General features: G+C 49.7%; 1 protein-coding gene across 1 annotated transcript in view; it reads right to left on the reverse strand.

Annotated features, from left to right (window-relative positions):
- LOC123786619 (uncharacterized) overlaps positions 1 to 25,057 on the reverse strand; it is a 128,670-nt gene that overhangs the window by 93,792 nt on the left and 9,821 nt on the right. Inside the window, exons 8-14 of the mRNA XM_087865597.1 lie at positions 24,783 to 24,884; positions 24,051 to 24,111; positions 23,911 to 23,946; positions 23,764 to 23,831; positions 23,546 to 23,640; positions 22,525 to 22,607; positions 20,856 to 20,937 (exon numbers count right to left, since the gene is read on the reverse strand). Coding sequence (XP_087721723.1) covers positions 20,856 to 20,937; positions 22,525 to 22,607; positions 23,546 to 23,640; positions 23,764 to 23,831; positions 23,911 to 23,946; positions 24,051 to 24,111; positions 24,783 to 24,884 — 527 coding nt within the window. The remainder of the gene's footprint in view (positions 1 to 20,855; positions 20,938 to 22,524; positions 22,608 to 23,545; positions 23,641 to 23,763; positions 23,832 to 23,910; positions 23,947 to 24,050; positions 24,112 to 24,782; positions 24,885 to 25,057) is intronic.

Below are 25,057 nucleotides of genomic sequence, written 5' to 3' on the forward strand. Positions count from 1 at the left end.
GGAGAGGGATTCTGTATAGCACGTTTACCAGCAGAAGTAAAACAGGGATGACTTACGAAACATGGCCTATCTAAGCACATTCCAAACCGCAAAGCAGATAATAAAAAATGCACGGAGAGCTTCCCCTAGTTTCCAGTCATGAGGATGACCACAGACCTTGTCACAGGTTAATCATCTAACCGCAATACGAACACAATACGTATCGGACCTGTACATACCCCAGTGGGAATCAGGCAGCCCAGAGACTTCAGTGTGCAGTGAGCTGTCAGCTTCCTTGAGTTATTTCCCCCACGTGCGCTATGGGTGAGCAGGGGTACACAAACACACACACACACACACACACACACACAAACACACACAAGACACACACACAGTGAGTGTTCTGCCATCCTTCACCTCTAACCACCTGTGGCTTTGGGAGAGGCCCCCAAAGATGATGATTTGTGACGGAGAAGCCTGTCAGCCCCTGCGTGAACTGCTTGTATTTGAGAGGTGAACGACGCCACAGACAAACTGGATGACCCACCCAACAGACACAAGGCCAGGACACGGTGCTGCCCAGACAGGAACAGGATTCCAGAAATGGTTACAACTGGAAACAGCCACCGTATTTACCTTGTCCTTCTCTGGGTCCTTCTTGGGCACGGTGCCACCTTTGTCCCCTTGAGCGCCACAGGTTTCTGAATTGGACCGAGGCCCTAGAAGAGACAGAGGTGGATTCAGACGGGTGTTGGCCACACAAGATTCAAGCCAAAGCTCTACACCTGCCCCAGCCTGTTCTACTCTCCCACTCTCAGGTCCCTTCCAGATGCAGAGCGTTTCTCACAGGTCTCCGCTGACCTCTGTGGACAAAGGAGAGACCAGTCCCTCACCCTTGGGGAGATGACCACTCCGCACAGTAGAGATGATTTCAGAACTAATCAATAACGCTGGACAACTGGGGCCTCCACACATGCAAGTGATGTAAAGACTGTGCTCCATTAAGCCCAGAGCCCAAAACATCATGTGTGTGCAGGGCACCTGGGCAATGCTTTTATGTCTGTCTATTGCACAATGTCACACTTCTTCTCAATGGCAGACCCCTGCTGCCCAGTTCTATATGGTGAAACGAGACAGTCCACGAAATGGATGTCCACAGAAAGTTGAGGAATGTTCCTGTGTCCTCACTCAGGTTGATCCTTGCATTGCAAAGCCTCGTGGTACCTCCTCTACATCTTCTCCACCGACACATGTAGTCACACGATGAATACGCGCTACAACTCACATCATGCAATCCAGATCATCTTACCACATGGTGGCGGAACGAGGGGCAGGGGAGGCCCGCATGTCGACCAAGGTGGAGGAGGCTGAGGTGGCCCACAGCCAATGAAGCCTGGTAAAGTTTGGTCCATAGGGCAGGGCATGCAGGTGGGCCGAGGAAACCCTCTCACATCTGGACCCACCTGCAGACAGACAGGAAAATAGTTTGGTGAGACAGACAGAAGTTGTAACACCAAGAGATGAAACCCAAAGAAAGAGCTCTCAGCATCTGCCTCCTTCTCCAATACCACGTTCCAGCAGAGCCGCATCTGTGCTAGAGAACTTGACCCCTCCCCACTGCTGCCAACTATAACAAGGGGGGAGAGGGGAATGGATATTACAGGAATAACCTACTGTCACCAAACATCACTAACCATGTCTGCCAATGGTCACTAGCAAGAAGTAGCATCTTCAAAGATGAAAAAGGAGCATGGCAAACTAGTGAAGGCAGGACACTCCAGACACGGAGGCATCGGGATCCTGGACAACACTTCATCTTTCCTCCTCAACCACACAGAATATTTTGGTTTGTTAACAAGAGAGAGAATGTGATGAAACTGCCCTTTCTTCTCAGGAATCCGAGCCACTCGAGGTGAATCCTTTGCCTGCAAGCCCCTGACTGTCCCCACGCTGCCTCACTTCCTGACACAAGGGTCTTCTGCTCTCTGCAGTTTCTGGCCATGGCCACAAACACACTTGAGGAATTAGGGGCCTGTGATCTGACAGGGGAATTGGAAAAGTGTTTTCCAAAAGGAACGTGATACCAATAACCCTTCTATAACTCAGCAGCTGTGCTTATCTTAAAACACAGTCACTCGGACATTTCAGCACACTGAGTTCCAGAGTAATTTTGTCCAATAGGAAATTAAGATGGGAAGCATAAGTTAGAGAATCCACAAAACTGTATATGCTTTCCGGTGGAAAACTCGAGAACGTGTGATGAGAGAAGAAACCTGCTCTCACTGTGACTTAGGACCAAACGACCTGCTCCTAGAAGCCCAACCGAAGGGCTTGTGGGGCACCGGTCATGCAGATAATCGCTAACATCCCCCCTTCAGAAAGTGTGTGTCACAGTGTGTTTTGCGACACGACACTAACAGCTTTGATCAGGCAAAATAGTTGTGGAAAGGGTACAAGGAGAGGGATTCTGTATAGCACGTTTACCAGCAGAAGTAAAACAGGGATGACTTACGAAACATGGCCTATCTAAGCACATTCCAAACCGCAAAGCAGATAATAAAAAATGCACGGAGAGCTTCCCCTAGTTTCCAGTCGTGAGGATGACCACAGACCTTGTCACAGGTTAATCATCTAACCGCAATACGAACACAATAGGTATCGCACCTGTACATACCCCAGTGGGAATCAGGCAGCCCAGAGACTTCAGTGTGCAGTGAGCTGTCAGCTTCCTTGAGTTATTTCCCCCACGTGCGCTATGGGTGAGCAGGGGTACACAAACACACACACACACACACACACACACACAAACACACACAAGACACACACACAGTGAGTGTTCTGCCATCCTTCACCTCTAACCACCTGTGGCTTTGGGAGAGGCCCCCAAAGATGATGATTTGTGACGGAGAAGCCTGTCAGCCCCTGCGTGAACTGCTTGTATTTGAGAGGTGAACGACGCCACAGACAAACTGGATGACCCACCCAACAGACACAAGGCCAGGACACAGTGCTGCCCAGAGAGGAACAGGATTCCAGAAATGGTTACAACTGGAAACAGCCACCGTATTTACCTTGTCCTTCTCTGGGTCCTTCTTGGGCACGGTGCCACCTTTGTCCCCTTGAGCGCCACAGGTTTCAGAATTGGACCGAGGCCCTAGAAGAGACAGAGGTGGATTCAGACGGGTGTTGGCCACGCAAGATTCAAGCCAAAGCTCTACACCTGCCCCAGCCTGTTCTACTCTCCCACTCTCAGGTCCCTTCCAGATGCAGAGCGTTTCTCACAGGTCTCCGCTGACCTCTGTGGACAAAGGAGAGACCAGTCCCTCACCCTTGGGGAGATGACCACTCCGCACAGTAGAGATGATTTCAGAACTAATCAATAACGCTGGACAACTGGGGCCTCCACACATGCAAGTGATGTAAAGACTGTGCTCCATTAAGCCCAGAGCCCAAAACATCATGTGTGTGCAGGGCACCTGGGCAATGCTTTTATGTCTGTCTATTGCACAATGTCACACTTCTTCTCAATGGCAGACCCCTGCTGCCCAGTTCTGTATGGTGAAACGAGACAGTCCACGAAATGGATGTCCACAGAAAGTTGAGGAATGTTCCTGTGTCCTCACTCAGGTTGATCCTTGCATTGCAAAGCCTCGTGGTACCTCCTCTACATCTTCTCCACCGACACATGTAGTCACACGATGAATACGCGCTACAACTCACATCATGCAATCCAGATCATCTTACCACATGGTGGCGGAACGAGGGGCAGGGGAGGCCCGCATGTCGACCAAGGTGGAGGAGGCTGAGGTGGCCCACAGCCAATGAAGCCTGGTAAAGTTTGGTCCATAGGGCAGGGCATGCAGGTGGGCCGAGGAAACCCTCTCACATCTGGACCCACCTGCAGACAGACAGGAAAATAGTTTGGTGAGACAGACAGAAGTTGTAACACCAAGAGATGAAACCCAAAGAAAGAGCTCTCAGCATCTGCCTCCTTCTCCAATACCACGTTCCAGCAGAGCCGCATCCGTGCTAGAGAACTTGACCCCTCCCCACTGCTGCCAACTATAACAAGGGGGGAGAGGGGAATGGATATTACAGGAATAACCTACTGTCACCAAACATCACTAACCATGTCTGCCAATGGTCACTAGCAAGAAGTAGCATCTTCAAAGATGAAAAAGGAGCATGGCAAACTAGTGAAGGCAGGACACTCCAGACACGGAGGCATCGGGATCCTGGACAACACTTCATCTTTCCTCCTCAACCACACAGAATATTTTGGTTTGTTAACAAGAGAGAGAATGTGATGAAACTGCCCTTTCTTCTCAGGAATCCGAGCCACTCGAGGTGAATCCTTTGCCTGCAAGCCCCTGACTGTCCCCACGCTGCCTCACTTCCTGACACAAGGGTCTTCTGCTCTCTGCAGTTTCTGGCCATGGCCACAAACACACTTGAGGAATTAGGGGCCTGTGATCTGACAGGGGAATTGGAAAAGTGTTTTCCAAAAGGAACGTGATACCAATAACCCTTCTATAACTCAGCAGCTGTGCTTATCTTAAAACACAGTCACTCGGACACTTCAGCACACTGAGTTCCAGAGTAATTTTGTCCAATAGGAAATTAAGATGGGAAGCATAAGTTAGAGAATCCACAAAACTGTATATGCTTTGCGGTGGAAAACTCGAGAACGTGTGATGAGAGAAGAAACCTGCTCTCACTGTGACTTAGGACCAAACGACCTGCTCCTAGAAGCCCAACCGAAGGGCTTGTGGGGCACCGGTCATGCAGATAATCGCTAACATCCCCCCTTCAGAAAGTGTGTGTCACAGTGTGTTTTGCGACACGACACTAACAGCTTTGATCATGCAAAATAGTTGTGGAAAGGGTACAAGGAGAGGGATTCTGTATAGCACGTTTACCAGCAGAAGTAAAACAGGGATGACTTACGAAACATGGCCTATCTAAGCACATTCCAAACCGCAAAGCAGATAATAAAAAATGCACGGAGAGCTTCCCCTAGTTTCCAGTCATGAGGATGACCACAGACCTTGTCACAGGTTAATCATCTAACCGCAATACGAACACAATACGTATCGGACCTGTACATACCCCAGTGGGAATCAGGCAGCCCAGAGACTTCAGTGTGCAGTGAGCTGTCAGCTTCCTTGAGTTATTTCCCCCACGTGCGCTATGGGTGAGCAGGGGTACACAAACACACACACACACACACACACACACACACAAACACACACAAGACACACACACAGTGAGTGTTCTGCCATCCTTCACCTCTAACCACCTGTGGCTTTGGGAGAGGCCCCCAAAGATGATGATTTGTAACGGAGAAGCCTGTCAGCCCCTGCGTGAACTGCTTGTATTTGAGAGGTGAACGACGCCACAGACAAACTGGATGACCCACCCAACAGACACAAGGCCAGGACACGGTGCTGCCCAGACAGGAACAGGATTCCAGAAATGGTTACAACTGGAAACAGCCACCGTATTTACCTTGTCCTTCTCTGGGTCCTTCTTGGGCACGGTGCCACCTTTGTCCCCTTGAGCGCCACAGGTTTCTGAATTGGACCGAGGCCCTAGAAGAGACAGAGGTGGATTCAGACGGGTGTTGGCCACACAAGATTCAAGCCAAAGCTCTACACCTGCCCCAGCCTGTTCTACTCTCCCACTCTCAGGTCCCTTCCAGATGCAGAGCGTTTCTCACAGGTCTCCGCTGACCTCTGTGGACAAAGGAGAGACCAGTCCCTCACCCTTGGGGAGATGACCACTCCGCACAGTAGAGATGATTTCAGAACTAATCAATAACGCTGGACAACTGGGGCCTCCACACATGCAAGTGATGTAAAGACTGTGCTCCATTAAGCCCAGAGCCCAAAACATCATGTGTGTGCAGGGCACCTGGGCAATGCTTTTATGTCTGTCTATTGCACAATGTCACACTTCTTCTCAATGGCAGACCCCTGCTGCCCAGTTCTATATGGTGAAACGAGACAGTCCACGAAATGGATGTCCACAGAAAGTTGAGGAATGTTCCTGTGTCCTCACTCAGGTTGATCCTTGCATTGCAAAGCCTCGTGGTACCTCCTCTACATCTTCTCCACCGACACATGTAGTCACACGATGAATACACGCTACAACTCACATCATGCAATCCAGATCATCTTACCACATGGTGGCGGAACGAGGGGCAGGGGAGGCCCGCATGTCGACCAAGGTGGAGGAGGCTGAGGTGGCCCACAGCCAATGAAGCCTGGTAAAGTTTGGTCCATAGGGCAGGGCATGCAGGTGGGCCGAGGAAACCCTCTCACATCTGGACCCACCTGCAGACAGACAGGAAAATAGTTTGGTGAGACAGACAGAAGTTGTAACACCAAGAGATGAAACCCAAAGAAAGAGCTCTCAGCATCTGCCTCCTTCTCCAATACCACGTTCCAGCAGAGCCGCATCTGTGCTAGAGAACTTGACCCCTCCCCACTGCTGCCAACTATAACAAGGGGGGAGAGGGGAATGGATATTACAGGAATAACCTACTGTCACCAAACATCACTAACCATGTCTGCCAATGGTCACTAGCAAGAAGTAGCATCTTCAAAGATGAAAAAGGAGCATGGCAAACTAGTGAAGGCAGGACACTCCAGACACGGAGGCATCGGGATCCTGGACAACACTTCATCTTTCCTCCTCAACCACACAGAATATTTTGGTTTGTTAACAAGAGAGAGAATGTGATGAAACTGCCCTTTCTTCTCAGGAATCCGAGCCACTCGAGGTGAATCCTTTGCCTGCAAGCCCCTGACTGTCCCCACGCTGCCTCACTTCCTGACACAAGGGTCTTCTGCTCTCTGCAGTTTCTGGCCATGGCCACAAACACACTTGAGGAATTAGGGGCCTGTGATCTGACAGGGGAATTGGAAAAGTGTTTTCCAAAAGGAACGTGATACCAATAACCCTTCTATAACTCAGCAGCTGTGCTTATCTTAAAACACAGTCACTCGGACATTTCAGCACACTGAGTTCCAGAGTAATTTTGTCCAATAGGAAATTAAGATGGGAAGCATAAGTTAGAGAATCCACAAAACTGTATATGCTTAGCGGTGGAAAACTCGAGAACGTGTGATGAGAGAAGAAACCTGCTCTCACTGTGACTTAGGACCAAACGACCTGCTCCTAGAAGCCCAACCGAAGGGCTTGTGGGGCACCGGTCATGCAGATAATCGCTAACATCCCCCCTTCAGAAAGTGTGTGTCACAGTGTGTTTTGCGACACGACACTAACAGCTTTGATCAGGCAAAATAGTTGTGGAAAGGGTACAAGGAGAGGGATTCTGTATAGCACGTTTACCAGCAGAAGTAAAACAGGGATGACTTACGAAACATGGCCTATCTAAGCACATTCCAAACCGCAAAGCAGATAATAAAAAATGCACGGAGAGCTTCCCCTAGTTTCCAGTCGTGAGGATGACCACAGACCTTGTCACAGGTTAATCATCTAACCGCAATATGAACACAATACGTATCGGACCTGTACATACCCCAGTGGGAATCAGGCAGCCCAGAGACTTCAGTGTGCAGTGAGCTGTCAGCTTCCTTGAGTTATTTCCCCCACGTGCGCTATGGGTGAGCAGGGGTACACAAACACACACACACACACACACACACACACACAAACACACACAGTGAGTGTTCTGCCATCCTTCACCTCTAACCACCTGTGGCTTTGGGAGAGGCCCCCAAAGATGATGATTTGTGACGGAGAAGCCTGTCAGCCCCTGCGTGAACTGCTTGTATTTGAGAGGTGAACGACGCCACAGACAAACTGGATGACCCACCCAACAGACACAAGGCCAGGACACAGTGCTGCCCAGAGAGGAACAGGATTCCAGAAATGGTTACAACTGGAAACAGCCACCGTATTTACCTTGTCCTTCTCTGGGTCCTTCTTGGGCACGGTGCCACCTTTGTCCCCTTGAGCGCCACAGGTTTCAGAATTGGACCGAGGCCCTAGAAGAGACAGAGGTGGATTCAGACGGGTGTTGGCCACGCAAGATTCAAGCCAAAGCTCTACACCTGCCCCAGCCTGTTCTACTCTCCCACTCTCAGGTCCCTTCCAGATGCAGAGCGTTTCTCACAGGTCTCCGCTGACCTCTGTGGACAAAGGAGAGACCAGTCCCTCACCCTTGGGGAGATGACCACTCCGCACAGTAGAGATGATTTCAGAACTAATCAATAACGCTGGACAACTGGGGCCTCCACACATGCAAGTGATGTAAAGACTGTGCTCCATTAAGCCCAGAGCCCAAAACATCATGTGTGTGCAGGGCACCTGGGCAATGCTTTTATGTCCGTCTATTGCACAATGTCACACTTCTTCTCAATGGCAGACCCCTGCTGCCCAGTTCTGTATGGTGAAACGAGACAGTCCACGAAATGGATGTCCACAGAAAGTTGAGGAATGTTCCTGTGTCCTCACTCAGGTTGATCCTTGCATTGCAAAGCCTCGTGGTACCTCCTCTACATCTTCTCCACCGACACATGTAGTCACACGATGAATACGCGCTACAACTCACATCATGCAATCCAGATCATCTTACCACATGGTGGCGGAACGAGGGGCAGGGGAGGCCCGCATGTCGACCAAGGTGGAGGAGGCTGAGGTGGCCCACAGCCAATGAAGCCTGGTAAAGTTTGGTCCATAGGGCAGGGCATGCAGGTGGGCCGAGGAAACCCTCTCACATCTGGACCCACCTGCAGACAGACAGGAAAATAGTTTGGTGAGACAGACAGAAGTTGTAACACCAAGAGATGAAACCCAAAGAAAGAGCTCTCAGCATCTGCCTCCTTCTCCAATACCACGTTCCAGCAGAGCCGCATCCGTGCTAGAGAACTTGACCCCTCCCCACTGCTGCCAACTATAACAAGGGGGGAGAGGGGAATGGATATTACAGGAATAACCTACTGTCACCAAACATCACTAACCATGTCTGCCAATGGTCACTAGCAAGAAGTAGCATCTTCAAAGATGAAAAAGGAGCATGGCAAACTAGTGAAGGCAGGACACTCCAGACACGGAGGCATCGGGATCCTGGACAACACTTCATCTTTCCTCCTCAACCACACAGAATATTTTGGTTTGTTAACAAGAGAGAGAATGTGATGAAACTGCCCTTTCTTCTCAGGAATCCGAGCCACTCGAGGTGAATCCTTTGCCTGCAAGCCCCTGACTGTCCCCACGCTGCCTCACTTCCTGACACAAGGGTCTTCTGCTCTCTGCAGTTTCTGGCCATGGCCACAAACACACTTGAGGAATTAGGGGCCTGTGATCTGACAGGGGAATTGGAAAAGTGTTTTCCAAAAGGAACGTGATACCAATAACCCTTCTATAACTCAGCAGCTGTGCTTATCTTAAAACACAGTCACTCGGACATTTCAGCACACTGAGTTCCAGAGTAATTTTGTCCAATAGGAAATTAAGATGGGAAGCATAAGTTAGAGAATCCACAAAACTGTATATGCTTTGCGGTGGAAAACTCGAGAACGTGTGATGAGAGAAGAAACCTGCTCTCACTGTGACTTAGGACCAAACGACCTGCTCCTAGAACCCCAACCGAAGGGCTTGTGGGGCACCGGTCATGCAGATAATCGCTAACATCCCCCCTTCAGAAAGTGTGTGTCACAGTGTGTTTTGCGACACGACACTAACAGCTTTGATCATGCAAAATAGTTGTGGAAAGGGTACAAGGAGAGGGATTCTGTATAGCACGTTTACCAGCAGAAGTAAAACAGGGATGACTTACGAAACATGGCCTATCTAAGCACATTCCAAACCGCAAAGCAGATAATAAAAAATGCACGGAGAGCTTCCCCTAGTTTCCAGTCATGAGGATGACCACAGACCTTGTCACAGGTTAATCATCTAACCGCAATATGAACACAATACGTATCGGACCTGTACATACCCCAGTGGGAATCAGGCAGCCCAGAGACTTCAGTGTGCAGTGAGCTGTCAGCTTCCTTGAGTTATTTCCCCCACGTGCGCTATGGGTGAGCAGGGGTACACAAACACACACACACACACACACACACACAAACACACACAAGACACACACACAGTGAGTGTTCTGCCATCCTTCACCTCTAACCACCTGTGGCTTTGGGAGAGGCCCCCAAAGATGATGATTTGTAACGGAGAAGCCTGTCAGCCCCTGCGTGAACTGCTTGTATTTGAGAGGTGTACGACGCCACAGACAAACTGGATGACCCACCCAACAGACACAAGGCCAGGACACGGTGCTGCCCAGACAGGAACAGGATTCCAGAAATGGTTACAACTGGAAACAGCCACCGTATTTACCTTGTCCTTCTCTGGGTCCTTCTTGGGCACGGTGCCACCTTTGTCCCCTTGAGCGCCACAGGTTTCTGAATTGGACCGAGGCCCTAGAAGAGACAGAGGTGGATTCAGACGGGTGTTGGCCACACAAGATTCAAGCCAAAGCTCTACACCTGCCCCAGCCTGTTCTACTCTCCCACTCTCAGGTCCCTTCCAGATGCAGAGCGTTTCTCACAGGTCTCCGCTGACCTCTGTGGACAAAGGAGAGACCAGTCCCTCACCCTTGGGGAGATGACCACTCCGCACAGTAGAGATGATTTCAGAACTAATCAATAACGCTGGACAACTGGGGCCTCCACACATGCAAGTGATGTAAAGACTGTGCTCCATTAAGCCCAGAGCCCAAAACATCATGTCTGTGCAGGGCACCTGGGCAATGCTTTTATGTCTGTCTATTGCACAATGTCACACTTCTTCTCAATGGCAGACCCCTGCTGCCCAGTTCTATATGGTGAAACGAGACAGTCCACGAAATGGATGTCCACAGAAAGTTGAGGAATGTTCCTGTGTCCTCACTCAGGTTGATCCTTGCATTGCAAAGCCTCGTGGTACCTCCTCTACATCTTCTCCACCGACACATGTAGTCACACGATGAATACACGCTACAACTCACATCATGCAATCCAGATCATCTTACCACATGGTGGCGGAACGAGGGGCAGGGGAGGCCCGCATGTCGACCAAGGTGGAGGAGGCTGAGGTGGCCCACAGCCAATGAAGCCTGGTAAAGTTTGGTCCATAGGGCAGGGCATGCAGGTGGGCCGAGGAAACCCTCTCACATCTGGACCCACCTGCAGACAGACAGGAAAATAGTTTGGTGAGACAGACAGAAGTTGTAACACCAAGAGATGAAACCCAAAGAAAGAGCTCTCAGCATCTGCCTCCTTCTCCAATACCACGTTCCAGCAGAGCCGCATCCGTGCTAGAGAACTTGACCCCTCCCCACTGCTGCCAACTATAACAAGGGGGGAGAGGGGAATGGATATTACAGGAATAACCTACTGTCACCAAACATCACTAACCATGTCTGCCAATGGTCACTAGCAAGAAGTAGCATCTTCAAAGATGAAAAAGGAGCATGGCAAACTAGTGAAGGCAGGACACTCCAGACACGGAGGCATCGGGATCCTGGACAACACTTCATCTTTCCTCCTCAACCACACAGAATATTTTGGTTTGTTAACAAGAGAGAGAATGTGATGAAACTGCCCTTTCTTCTCAGGAATCCGAGCCACTCGAGGTGAATCCTTTGCCTGCAAGCCCCTGACTGTCCCCACGCTGCCTCACTTCCTGACACAAGGGTCTTCTGCTCTCTGCAGTTTCTGGCCATGGCCACAAACACACTTGAGGAATTAGGGGCCTGTGATCTGACAGGGGAATTGGAAAAGTGTTTTCCAAAAGGAACGTGATACCAATAACCCTTCTATAACTCAGCAGCTGTGCTTATCTTAAAACACAGTCACTCGGACACTTCAGCACACTGAGTTCCAGAGTAATTTTGTGCAATAGGAAATTAAGATGGGAAGCATAAGTTAGAGAATCCACAAAACTGTATATGCTTTCCGATGGAAAACTCGAGAACGTGTGATGAGAGAAGAAACCTGCTCTCACTGTGACTTAGGACCAAACGACCTGCTCCTAGAAGCCCAACCGAAGGGCTTGTGGGGCACCGGTCATGCAGATAATCGCTAACATCCCCCCTTCAGAAAGTGTGTGTCACAGTGTGTTTTGCGACACGACACTAACAGCTTTGATCATGCAAAATAGTTGTGGAAAGGGTACAAGGAGAGGGATTCTGTATAGCACGTTTACCAGCAGAAGTAAAACAGGGATGACTTACGAAACATGGCCTATCTAAGCACATTCCAAACCGCAAAGCAGATAATAAAAAATGCACGGAGAGCTTCCCCTAGTTTCCAGTCGTGAGGATGACCACAGACCTTGTCACAGGTTAATCATCTAACCGCAATACGAACACAATAGGTATCGCACCTGTACATACCCCAGTGGCAATCAGGCAGCCCAGAGACTTCAGTGTGCAGTGAGCTGTCAGCTTCCTTGAGTTATTTCCCCCACGTGCGCTATGGGTGAGCAGGGGTACACACACACACACACACACACACACACACACACACACACACACAAACACACACAAGACACACACACAGTGAGTGTTCTGCCATCCTTCACCGCTAACCACCTGTGGCTTTGGGAGAGGCCCCCAAAGATGATGATTTGTAACGGAGAAGCCTGTCAGCCCCTGCGTGAACTGCTTGTATTTGAGAGGTGAACGACGCCACAGACAAACTGGATGACCCACCCAACAGACACAAGGCCAGGACACGGTGCTGCCCAGACAGGAACAGGATTCCAGAAATGGTTACAACTGGAAACAGCCACCGTATTTACCTTGTCCTTCTCTGGGTCCTTCTTGGGCACGGTGCCACCTTTGTCCCCTTGAGCGCCACAGGTTTCTGAATTGGACCGAGGCCCTAGAAGAGACAGAGGTGGATTCAGACGGGTGTTGGCCACGCAAGATTCAAGCCAAAGCTCTACACCTGCCCCAGCCTGTTCTACTCTCCCACTCTCAGGTCCCTTCCAGATGCAGAGCGTTTCTCACAGGTCTCCGCTGACCTCTGTGGACAAAGGAGAGACCAGTCCCTCACCCTTGGGGAGATGACCACTCCGCACAGTAGAGATGATTTCAGAACTAATCAATAACGCTGGACAACTGGGGCCTCCACACATGCAAGTGATGTAAAGACTGTGCTCCATTAAGCCCAGAGCCCAAAACATCATGTGTGTGCAGGGCACCTGGGCAATGCTTTTATGTCTGTCTATTGCACAATGTCACACTTCTTCTCAATGGCAGACCCCTGCTGCCCAGTTCTGTATGGTGAAACGAGACAGTCCACGAAATGGATGTCCACAGAAAGTTGAGGAATGTTCCTGTGTCCTCACTCAGGTTGATCCTTGCATTGCAAAGCCTCGTGGTACCTCCTCTACATCTTCTCCACCGACACATGTAGTCACACGATGAATACGCGCTACAACTCACATCATGCAATCCAGATCATCTTACCACATGGTGGCGGAACGAGGGGCAGGGGAGGCCCGCATGTCGACCAAGGTGGAGGAGGCTGAGGTGGCCCACAGCCAATGAAGCCTGGTAAAGTTTGGTCCATAGGGCAGGGCATGCAGGTGGGCCGAGGAAACCCTCTCACATCTGGACCCACCTGCAGACAGACAGGAAAATAGTTTGGTGAGACAGACAGAAGTTGTAACACCAAGAGATGAAACCCAAAGAAAGAGCTCTCAGCATCTGCCTCCTTCTCCAATACCACGTTCCAGCAGAGCCTCATCCGTGCTAGAGAACTTGACCCCTCCCCACTGCTGCCAACTATAACAAGGGGGGAGAGGGGAATGGATATTACAGGAATAACCTACTGTCACCAAACATCACTAACCATGTCTGCCAATGGTCACTAGCAAGAAGTAGCATCTTCAAAGATGAAAAAGGAGCATGGCAAACTAGTGAAGGCAGGACACTCCAGACACGGAGGCATCGGGATCCTGGACAACACTTCATCTTTCCTCCTCAACCACACAGAATATTTTGGTTTGTTAACAAGAGAGAGAATGTGATGAAACTGCCCTTTCTTCTCAGGAATCCGAGCCACTCGAGGTGAATCCTTTGCCTGCAAGCCCCTGACTGTCCCCACGCTGCCTCACTTCCTGACACAAGGGTCTTCTGCTCTCTGCAGTTTCTGGCCATGGCCACAAACACACTTGAGGAATTAGGGGCCTGTGATCTGACAGGGGAATTGGAAAAGTGTTTTCCAAAAGGAACGTGATACCAATAACCCTTCTATAACTCAGCAGCTGTGCTTATCTTAAAACACAGTCACTCGGACATTTCAGCACACTGAGTTCCAGAGTAATTTTGTCCAATAGGAAATTAAGATGGGAAGCATAAGTTAGAGAATCCACAAAACTGTATATGCTTTCCGATGGAAAACTCGAGAACGTGTGATGAGAGAAGAAACCTGCTCTCACTGTGACTTAGGACCAAACGACCTGCTCCTAGAAGCCCAACCGAAGGGCTTGTGGGGCACCGGTCATGCAGATAATCGCTAACATCCCCCCTTCAGAAAGTGTGTGTCACAGTGTGTTTTGCGACACGACACTAACAGCTTTGATCATGCAAAATAGTTGTGGAAAGGGTACAAGGAGAGGGATTCTGTATAGCACGTTTACCAGCAGAAGTAAAACAGGGATGACTTACGAAACATGGCCTATCTAAGCACATTCCAAACCGCAAAGCAGATAATAAAAAATGCACGGAGAGCTTCCCCTAGTTTCCAGTCGTGAGGATGACCACAGACCTTGTCACAGGTTAATCATCTAACCGCAATACGAACACAATAGGTATCGCACCTGTACATACCCCAGTGGCAATCAGGCAGCCCAGAGACTTCAGTGTGCAGTGAGCTGTCAGCTTCCTTGAGTTATTTCCCCCACGTGCGCTATGGGTGAGCAGGGGTACACACACACACACACACACACACACACACACACAAACACACACAAGACACACACACACAGTGAGTGTTCTGCCATCCTTCACCGCTAACCACCTGTGGCTTTGGGAGAGGCCCCCAAAGATGATGATTTGTAACGGAGAAGCCTGTCAGCCCCTGCGTGAACTGCTTGTATTTGAGAGGTGAACGACGCCACAGACAAACTGGATGACCCACCCAACAGACACAAGGCCAGGACACGGTGCTGCCCAGACAGGAACAGGATTCCAGAAATGGTTACAACTGGAAACAGCCACCGTATTTACCTTGTCCTTCTCTGGGTCCTTCTTGGGCACGGTGCCACCTTTGTCCCCTTGAGCGCCACAGGTTTCTGAATTGGACCGAGGCCCTAGAAGAGACAGAGGTGGATTCAGACGGGTGTTGGCCACGCAAGATTCAAGACAAAGCTCTACACCTGCCCCAGCCTGTTCTACTCTCCCACTCTCAGGTCCCTTCCAGATGCAGAGCGTTTCTCACAGGTCTCCGCTGACCTCTGTGGACAAAGGAGAGACCAGTCCCTCACCCTTGGGGAGATGACCACTCCGCACAGTAGAGATGATTTCAGAACTAATCAATAACGCTGGACAACTGGGGCCTCCACACATGCAAGTGATGTAAAGACTGTGCTCCATTAAGCCCAGAGCCCAAAACATCATGTGTGTGCAGGGCACCTGGGCAATGCTTTTATGTCTGTCTATTGCACAATGTCACACTTCTTCTCAATGGCAGACCCCTGCTGCCCAGTTCTGTATGGTGAAACGAGACAGTCCACGAAATGGATGTCCACAGAAAGTTGAGGAATGTTCCTGTGTCCTCACTCAGGTTGATCCTTGCATTGCAAAGCCTCGTGGTACCTCCTCTACATCTTCTCCACCGACACATGTAGTCACACGATGAATACGCGCTACAACTCACATCATGCAATCCAGATCATCTTACCACATGGTGGCGGAACGAGGGGCAGGGGAGGCCCGCATGTCGACCAAGGTGGAGGAGGCTGAGGTGGCCCACAGCCAATGAAGCCTGGTAAAGTTTGGTCCATAGGGCAGGGCATGCAGGTGGGCCGAGGAAACCCTCTCACATCTGGACCCACCTGCAGACAGACAGGAAAATAGTTTGGTGAGACAGACAGAAGTTGTAACACCAAGAGATGAAACCCAAAGAAAGAGCTCTCAGCATCTGCCTCCTTCTCCAATACCACGTTCCAGCAGAGCCGCATCCGTGCTAGAGAACTTGACCCCTCCCCACTGCTGCCAACTATAACAAGGGGGGAGAGGGGAATGGATATTACAGGAATAACCTACTGTCACCAAACATCACTAACCATGTCTGCCAATGGTCACTAGCAAGAAGTAGCATCTTCAAAGATGAAAAAGGAGCATGGCAAACTAGTGAAGGCAGGACACTCCAGACACGGAGGCATCGGGATCCTGGACAACACTTCATCTTTCCTCCTCAACCACACAGAATATTTTGGTTTGTTAACAAGAGAGAGAATGTGATGAAACTGCCCTTTCTTCTCAGGAATCCGAGCCACTCGAGGTGAATCCTTTGCCTGCAAGCCCCTGACTGTCCCCACGCTGCCTCACTTCCTGACACAAGGGTCTTCTGCTCTCTGCAGTTTCTGGCCATGGCCACAAACACACTTGAGGAATTAGGGGCCTGTGATCTGACAGGGGAATTGGAAAAGTGTTTTCCAAAAGGAACGTGATACCAATAACCCTTCTATAACTCAGCAGCTGTGCTTATCTTAAAACACAGTCACTCGGACACTTCAGCACACTGAGTTCCAGAGTAATTTTGTCCAATAGGAAATTAAGATGGGAAGCATAAGTTAGAGAATCCACAAAACTGTATATGCTTTGCGGTGGAAAACTCGAGAACGTGTGATGAGAGAAGAAACCTGCTCTCACTGTGACTTAGGACCAAACGACCTGCTCCTAGAAGCCCAACCGAAGGGCTTGTGGGGCACCGGTCATGCAGATAATCGCTAACATCCCCCCTTCAGAAAGTGTGTGTCACAGTGTGTTTTGCGACACGACACTAACAGCTTTGATCATGCAAAATAGTTGTGGAAAGGGTACAAGGAGAGGGATTCTGTATAGCACGTTTACCAGCAGAAGTAAAACAGGGATGACTTACGAAACATGGCCTATCTAAGCACATTCCAAACCGCAAAGCAGATAATAAAAAATGCACGGAGAGCTTCCCCTAGTTTCCAGTCGTGAGGATGACCACAGACCTTGTCACAGGTTAATCATCTAACCGCAATACGAACACAATAGGTATCGCACCTGTACATACCCCAGTGGCAATCAGGCAGCCCAGAGACTTCAGTGTGCAGTGAGCTGTCAGCTTCCTTGAGTTATTTCCCCCACGTGCGCTATGGGTGAGCAGGGGTACACACACACACACACACACACACACACACACACACACACACAAACACACACAAGACACACACACAGTGAGTGTTCTGCCATCCTTCACCGCTAACCACCTGTGGCTTTGGGAGAGGCCCCCAAAGATGATGATTTGTAACGGAGAAGCCTGTCAGCCCCTGCGTGAACTGCTTGTATTTGAGAGGTGAACGACGCCACAGACAAACTGGATGACCCACCCAACAGACACAAGGCCAGGACACGGTGCTGCCCAGACAGGAACAGGATTCCAGAAATGGTTACAACTGGAAACAGCCACCGTATTTACCTTGTCCTTCTCTGGGTCCTTCTTGGGCACGGTGCCACCTTTGTCCCCTTGAGCGCCACAGGTTTCTGAATTGGACCGAGGCCCTAGAAGAGACAGAGGTGGATTCAGACGGGTGTTGGCCACACAAGATTCAAGCCAAAGCTCTACACCTGCCCCAGCCTGTTCTACTCTCCCACTCTCAGGTCCCTTCCAGATGCAGAGCGTTTCTCACAGGTCTCCGCTGACCTCTGTGGACAAAGGAGAGACCAGTCCCTCACCCTTGGGGAGATGACCACTCCGCACAGTAGAGATGATTTCAGAACTAATCAATAACGCTGGACAACTGGGGCCTCCACACATGCAAGTGATGTAAAGACTGTGCTCCATTAAGCCCAGAGCCCAAAACATCATGTGTGTGCAGGGCACCTGGGCAATGCTTTTATGTCTGTCTATTGCACAATGTCACACTTCTTCTCAATGGCAGACCCCTGCTGCCCAGTTCTGTATGGTGAAACGAGACAGTCCACGAAATGGATGTCCACAGAAAGTTGAGGAATGTTCCTGTGTCCTCACTCAGGTTGATCCTTGCATTGCAAAGCCTCGTGGTACCTCCTCTACATCTTCTCCACCGACACATGTAGTCACACGATGAATACGCGCTACAACTCACATCATGCAATCCAGATCATCTTACCACATGGTGGCGGAACGAGGGGCAGGGGAGGCCCGCATGTCGACCAAGGTGGAGGAGGCTGAGGTGGCCCACAGCCAATGAAGCCTGGTAAAGTTTGGTCCATAGGGCAGGGCATGCAGGTGGGCCGAGGAAACCCTCTCACATCTGGACCCACCTGCAGACAGACAGGAAAATAGTTTGGTGAGACAGACAGAAGTTGTAACACCAAGAGATGAAACCCAAAGAAAGAGCTCTCAGCATCTGCCTCCTTCTCCAATACCACGTTCCAGCAGAGCCGCATCCGTGCTAGAGAACTTGACCCCTCCCCACTGCTGCCAACTATAACAAGGGGGGAGAGGGGAATGGATATTACAGGAATAACCTACTGTCACCAAACATCACTAACCATGTCTGCCAATGGTCACTAGCAAGAAGTAGCATCTTCAAAGATGAAAAAGGAGCATGGCAAACTAGTGAAGGCAGGACACTCCAGACACGGAGGCATCGGGATCCTGGACAACACTTCATCTTTCCTCCTCAACCACACAGAATATTTTGGTTTGTTAACAAGAGAGAGAATGTGATGAAACTGCCCTTTCTTCTCAGGAATCCGAGCCACTCGAGGTGAATCCTTTGCCTGCAAGCCCCTGACTGTCCCCACGCTGCCTCACTTCCTGACACAAGGGTCTTCTGCTCTCTGCAGTTTCTGGCCATGGCCACAAACACACTTGAGGAATTAGGGGCCTGTGATCTGACAGGGGAATTGGAAAAGTGTTTTCCAAAAGGAACGTGATACCAATAACCCTTCTATAACTCAGCAGCTGTGCTTATCTTAAAACACAGTCACTCGGACACTTCAGCACACTGAGTTCCAGAGTAATTTTGTCCAATAGGAAATTAAGATGGGAAGCATAAGTTAGAGAATCCACAAAACTGTATATGCTTTGCGGTGGAAAACTCGAGAACGTGTGATGAGAGAAGAAACCTGCTCTCACTGTGACTTAGGACCAAACGACCTGCTCCTAGAACCCCAACCGAAGGGCTTGTGGGGCACCGGTCATGCAGATAATCGCTAACATCCCCCCTTCAGAAAGTGTGTGTCACAGTGTGTTTTGCGACACGACACTAACAGCTTTGATCATGCAAAATAGTTGTGGAAAGGGTACAAGGAGAGGGATTCTGTATAGCACGTTTACCAGCAGAAGTAAAACAGGGATGACTTACGAAACATGGCCTATCTAAGCACATTCCAAACCGCAAAGCAGATAATAAAAAATGCACGGAGAGCTTCCCCTAGTTTCCAGTCGTGAGGATGACCACAGACCTTGTCACAGGTTAATCATCTAACCGCAATACGAACACAATACGTATCGCACCTGTACATACCCCAGTGGCAATCAGGCAGCCCAGAGACTTCAGTGTGCAGTGAGCTGTCAGCTTCCTTGAGTTATTTCCCCCACGTGCGCTATGGGTGAGCAGGGGTACACACACACACACACACACACACACACACACACACACACAAACACACACAAGACACACACACAGTGAGTGTTCTGCCATCCTTCACCGCTAACCACCTGTGGCTTTGGGAGAGGCCCCCAAAGATGATGATTTGTAACGGAGAAGCCTGTCAGCCCCTGCGTGAACTGCTTGTATTTGAGAGGTGAACGACGCCACAGACAAACTGGATGACCCACCCAACAGACACAAGGCCAGGACACGGTGCTGCCCAGACAGGAACAGGATTCCAGAAATGGTTACAACTGGAAACAGCCACCGTATTTACCTTGTCCTTCTCTGGGTCCTTCTTGGGCACGGTGCCACCTTTGTCCCCTTGAGCGCCACAGGTTTCTGAATTGGACCGAGGCCCTAGAAGAGACAGAGGTGGATTCAGACGGGTGTTGGCCACGCAAGATTCAAGCCAAAGCTCTACACCTGCCCCAGCCTGTTCTACTCTCCCACTCTCAGGTCCCTTCCAGATGCAGAGCATTTCTCACAGGTCTCCGCTGACCTCTGTGGACAAAGGAGAGACCAGTCCCTCACCCTTGGGGAGATGACCACTCCGCACAGTAGAGATGATTTCAGAACTAATCAATAACGCTGGACAACTGGGGCCTCCACACATGCAAGTGATGTAAAGACTGTGCTCCATTAAGCCCAGAGCCCAAAACATCATGTGTGTGCAGGGCACCTGGGCAATGCTTTTATGTCTGTCTATTGCACAATGTCACACTTCTTCTCAATGGCAGACCCCTGCTGCCCAGTTCTGTATGGTGAAACGAGACAGTCCACGAAATGGATGTCCACAGAAAGTTGAGGAATGTTCCTGTGTCCTCACTCAGGTTGATCCTTGCATTGCAAAGCCTCGTGGTACCTCCTCTACATCTTCTCCACCGACACATGTAGTCACACGATGAATACGCGCTACAACTCACATCATGCAATCCAGATCATCTTACCACATGGTGGCGGAACGAGGGGCAGGGGAGGCCCGCATGTCGACCAAGGTGGAGGAGGCTGAGGTGGCCCACAGCCAATGAAGCCTGGTAAAGTTTGGTCCATAGGGCAGGGCATGCAGGTGGGCCGAGGAAACCCTCTCACATCTGGACCCACCTGCAGACAGACAGGAAAATAGTTTGGTGAGACAGACAGAAGTTGTAACACCAAGAGATGAAACCCAAAGAAAGAGCTCTCAGCATCTGCCTCCTTCTCCAATACCACGTTCCAGCAGAGCCGCATCCGTGCTAGAGAACTTGACCCCTCCCCACTGCTGCCAACTATAACAAGGGGGGAGAGGGGAATGGATATTACAGGAATAACCTACTGTCACCAAACATCACTAACCATGTCTGCCAATGGTCACTAGCAAGAAGTAGCATCTTCAAAGATGAAAAAGGAGCATGGCAAACTAGTGAAGGCAGGACACTCCAGACACGGAGGCATCGGGATCCTGGACAACACTTCATCTTTCCTCCTCAACCACACAGAATATTTTGGTTTGTTAACAAGAGAGAGAATGTGATGAAACTGCCCTTTCTTCTCAGGAATCCGAGCCACTCGAGGTGAATCCTTTGCCTGCAAGCCCCTGACTGTCCCCACGCTGCCTCACTTCCTGACACAAGGGTCTTCTGCTCTCTGCAGTTTCTGGCCATGGCCACAAACACACTTGAGGAATTAGGGGCCTGTGATCTGACAGGGGAATTGGAAAAGTGTTTTCCAAAAGGAACGTGATACCAATAACCCTTCTATAACTCAGCAGCTGTGCTTATCTTAAAACACAGTCACTCGGACATTTCAGCACACTGAGTTCCAGAGTAATTTTGTCCAATAGGAAATTAAGATGGGAAGCATAAGTTAGAGAATCCACAAAACTGTATATGCTTTGCGGTGGAAAACTCGAGAACGTGTGATGAGAGAAGAAACCTGCTCTCACTGTGACTTAGGACCAAACGACCTGCTCCTAGAAGCCCAACCGAAGGGCTTGTGGGGCACCGGTCATGCAGATAATCGCTAACATCCCCCCTTCAGAAAGTGTGTGTCACAGTGTGTTTTGCGACACGACACTAACAGCTTTGATCAGGCAAAATAGTTGTGGAAAGGGTACAAGGAGAGGGATTCTGTATAGCACGTTTACCAGCAGAAGTAAAACAGGGATGACTTACGAAACATGGCCTATCTAAGCACATTCCAAACCGCATAGCAGATAATAAAAAGTCGACGGAGAGCTTCCCCTGGTTTCCAGTCGTGAGGATGACCACAGACCTTGTCACAGGTTAATTATCTAACTCCAATACGAACACAATACCTATCGCACCTAAACCTACCCCGATGGGAGTCAGGCAGCCCAGAGACTTCAATGTGCAGTGAGCTGTCATGTTCCTTGAGTTATTTCCCCGTTGTGCACTATGGGTGAGCAGGGGTACACACACACACACACACACACACACACACACACACACACACACAGTGAGTGTTCTGCCATCCTTCACCTGTAACCACCTGTGGCTTTGGGAGAGGCCCCCAAAGATGATGATTTGTAACGGAGAAGCCTGTCAGCCCCTGGGTGAGCTTATTGTGTTTTGAGAGGTGAACGACGCCACAGACAAACTGGACGACCCACCCAACAGACACAAGGCCAGGACACGGTGTTGCTCAAAATCGGAAGTTTCTGGAAAAAGTGGAAAAGGCCACGGTAGTTACCTTGTACATCCCAGGGTGTCTATTAGGCTCAGTGCCGTTGTTCCTCATGGGTGCCCCATCAGCTTCAGCATCAGACCAATGCCCTAGAATGCATGGAAGTTTATTCAGACTGTAATTGTGCAGAATTCAACCCAACCCTCCAAACCCTCCCCCACCACGTCCCACCCTCTCCCACTTTCGGGTCCCTTCCTAGACACAGAGCATTTCCCTCATGTCTCTGCTGACCCCTGATGACAAGGGGGACACCTGCCCCTCCCCCTCGAGGAAGGGACCACCGTCCTCCATCTGCTTCAGGTGCTTTCATAGCTAAAGAAACAGCAGTAGACTGCTCCGGGGAAACCAACTACGAATGAATAAACCCTCAAAATGAACAGCATGCATTCTTCCTCAAGCCACAGGCTCATGGTTCAATCTTTCAGTCTACAGATGAGGCCTAGCATGTGTGACTGACTATTATGGAAATATTTAACAGAAGAAATGGAGTAGACTGATCGTATAGTCGGGAGCAAAGAAACAATAGGAGATTGAGAAGTAAAGCTGTGACATCATACTGATAACATTACAGGAGTAAAATGCACACATCTCACTGATAAATGCAGTACAGCAGATTGCAAAGAAAACCAAAATAAAGGAACCTCCATAAAGAGTAAATAAATGACTTTTTTTCAAATAGTCTTTTTCTTTTCTCAAAAACTCTTTACCACTGAGTCAAGGTGGGAAGGAAGCTGGGGCTCATGACTCCTCCAGGCCCATCTCTTCAGTTGGGCGGTGGTGGGGGGCGGGGGAGGTTCTGCAGTGATGGGACGGGCGTGAGCTCCGCCTGTCACAGGGACAGGTGCCCTGCTGCCTGGGGGAATCTGAGGAAAACACCCACCTGTCACCCCTTCAGACAACCTGCTGTCCGTAGGTACTGCTTGTGATTCTCTCCAGGACACACAATGACCACCCACAGGAATGGGAAGGACACCGTGTGCTTTCCCAGCAGAAGTCAGGCTGCCCTGTTTCACAGCGCGCTCCCTACCTCTCCGTGGAGGGCTCCACATCTCAGGTCTTCCCAGCATCGCTTCCTGCCTCATGCATCCCTCAGGCAGCATCTGTCCTTTCATCATGCGCAGTCTTGAATACAGAGAAAGAGCAGACGTCTATAAGAATTACATCACCACGTCCTCTACTGGACACCAAACAGTGTAGTTGTCACCCCTCAAAACACCCGTAAAAAGGCACATCAGACTCGCACACCTGTGTATCATGTAGGCGTTCTCCCTTCTCTGCTGCTGTATCTTCCGCTCCCAAACCCGAGCCTTGATCTGCGGGAGAAAAACCCACCCATCTTCAGTTGTGCCAGACTGTGCCCCAAATGGAGAGCAGGGAAAAGAAAACACTTACCCAATTCCCTACAGCATTCTTTTCATGAACTGCGATCTGAAAAAGCCAACACACCAAAAGCGCATGTTCAGGGATCTAAGGGCCACTTCCGTCCCCTGCAGGAGGCGGTAAGGGGCCTGTTGGGGCACAGCTCAGGTTACCTTGCGTTCAAAGGTGAGCTCTGCCTCCTGCAGCTGGTCTTGCATCTTTCCGATCTGTTGTCTGTCAGGTACAATTGCTTTCGTCAGATAAAGCCCAATATTGGGTGTGATTTTAAATCATCGGCCCATGTGGCCGTCCTCCAGTTATCTGTCCCCTCATCCAATTGATCCTGACACAGGAAACACTTCCACATGACTATACGTGGACAGCAGGATCAAAGCTATTGTCACATCCTTTCCTTACTCATTTCTCCACACATGCAGGGTTCAGAGTTGATATAATTTCCTTACCCGTTTTCAATCTTTCCCTAATTTATCACATGACAAGTATCTTTCGTCATGAAGCTCTATTCTCCTTTAACTTCTATCCTCGCCACGTTTGCCAGGGTTGCAAAGACCAGCGCCATCAGATGGCACTACCGTGTTTATGGGTAGGATTCATCCTACGACAAACTGCTTTCCTCAAGATGACCACCACTGACACCACAACCAGGGACTCTGGCGTGGAACAAGTTTCCACAGAGTCAGGCCAGCGCTGGTTATCAGGACATGTTTACTAACATGGTTGTTTTGCTCTTTCTAAAACTTATCTCTTTGGGTCTGTTAATTCTTTCTGGATATGTCCCCTGAATTTTTGTTTATATTACTTGTTGAGTCTAGACATTGTACAAAGGTGAAAAATACAAAGTAAACAAGGATTTCAGGAGCCGCTAGTATGGTGTCTGAACTCACTTGTACTTGTCTATTTCTTCTTTGGTTACTTTCAGATTTTCCTCGGCATCTGACAGCTGATTCTTTGTTGCCTCCAGTTCATAAAGTGTCTTTTCCAGCTTCCTAAAATGGGAAAGGTATATACATAGACCAGTAGCCAAGGTCCAGAATTTCTGCCGTTTTTCCTCCCAGCACACTTGCGGCCTAGATTTGAATGGCTTCCATAAATGCACAGACTGTGAACACCATCAGGGAAATGAACTGAAGGCCCCATTTAGGGCTAAAGAAAAATCAGA

The sequence above is a fragment of the Ursus americanus genome, chromosome 2, assembly GCF_024610735.1.
Source record: "Ursus americanus isolate L20-20 chromosome 2, mUrsAme1.1.p, whole genome shotgun sequence".
NCBI lineage: Eukaryota > Metazoa > Chordata > Mammalia > Carnivora > Ursidae > Ursus > Ursus americanus.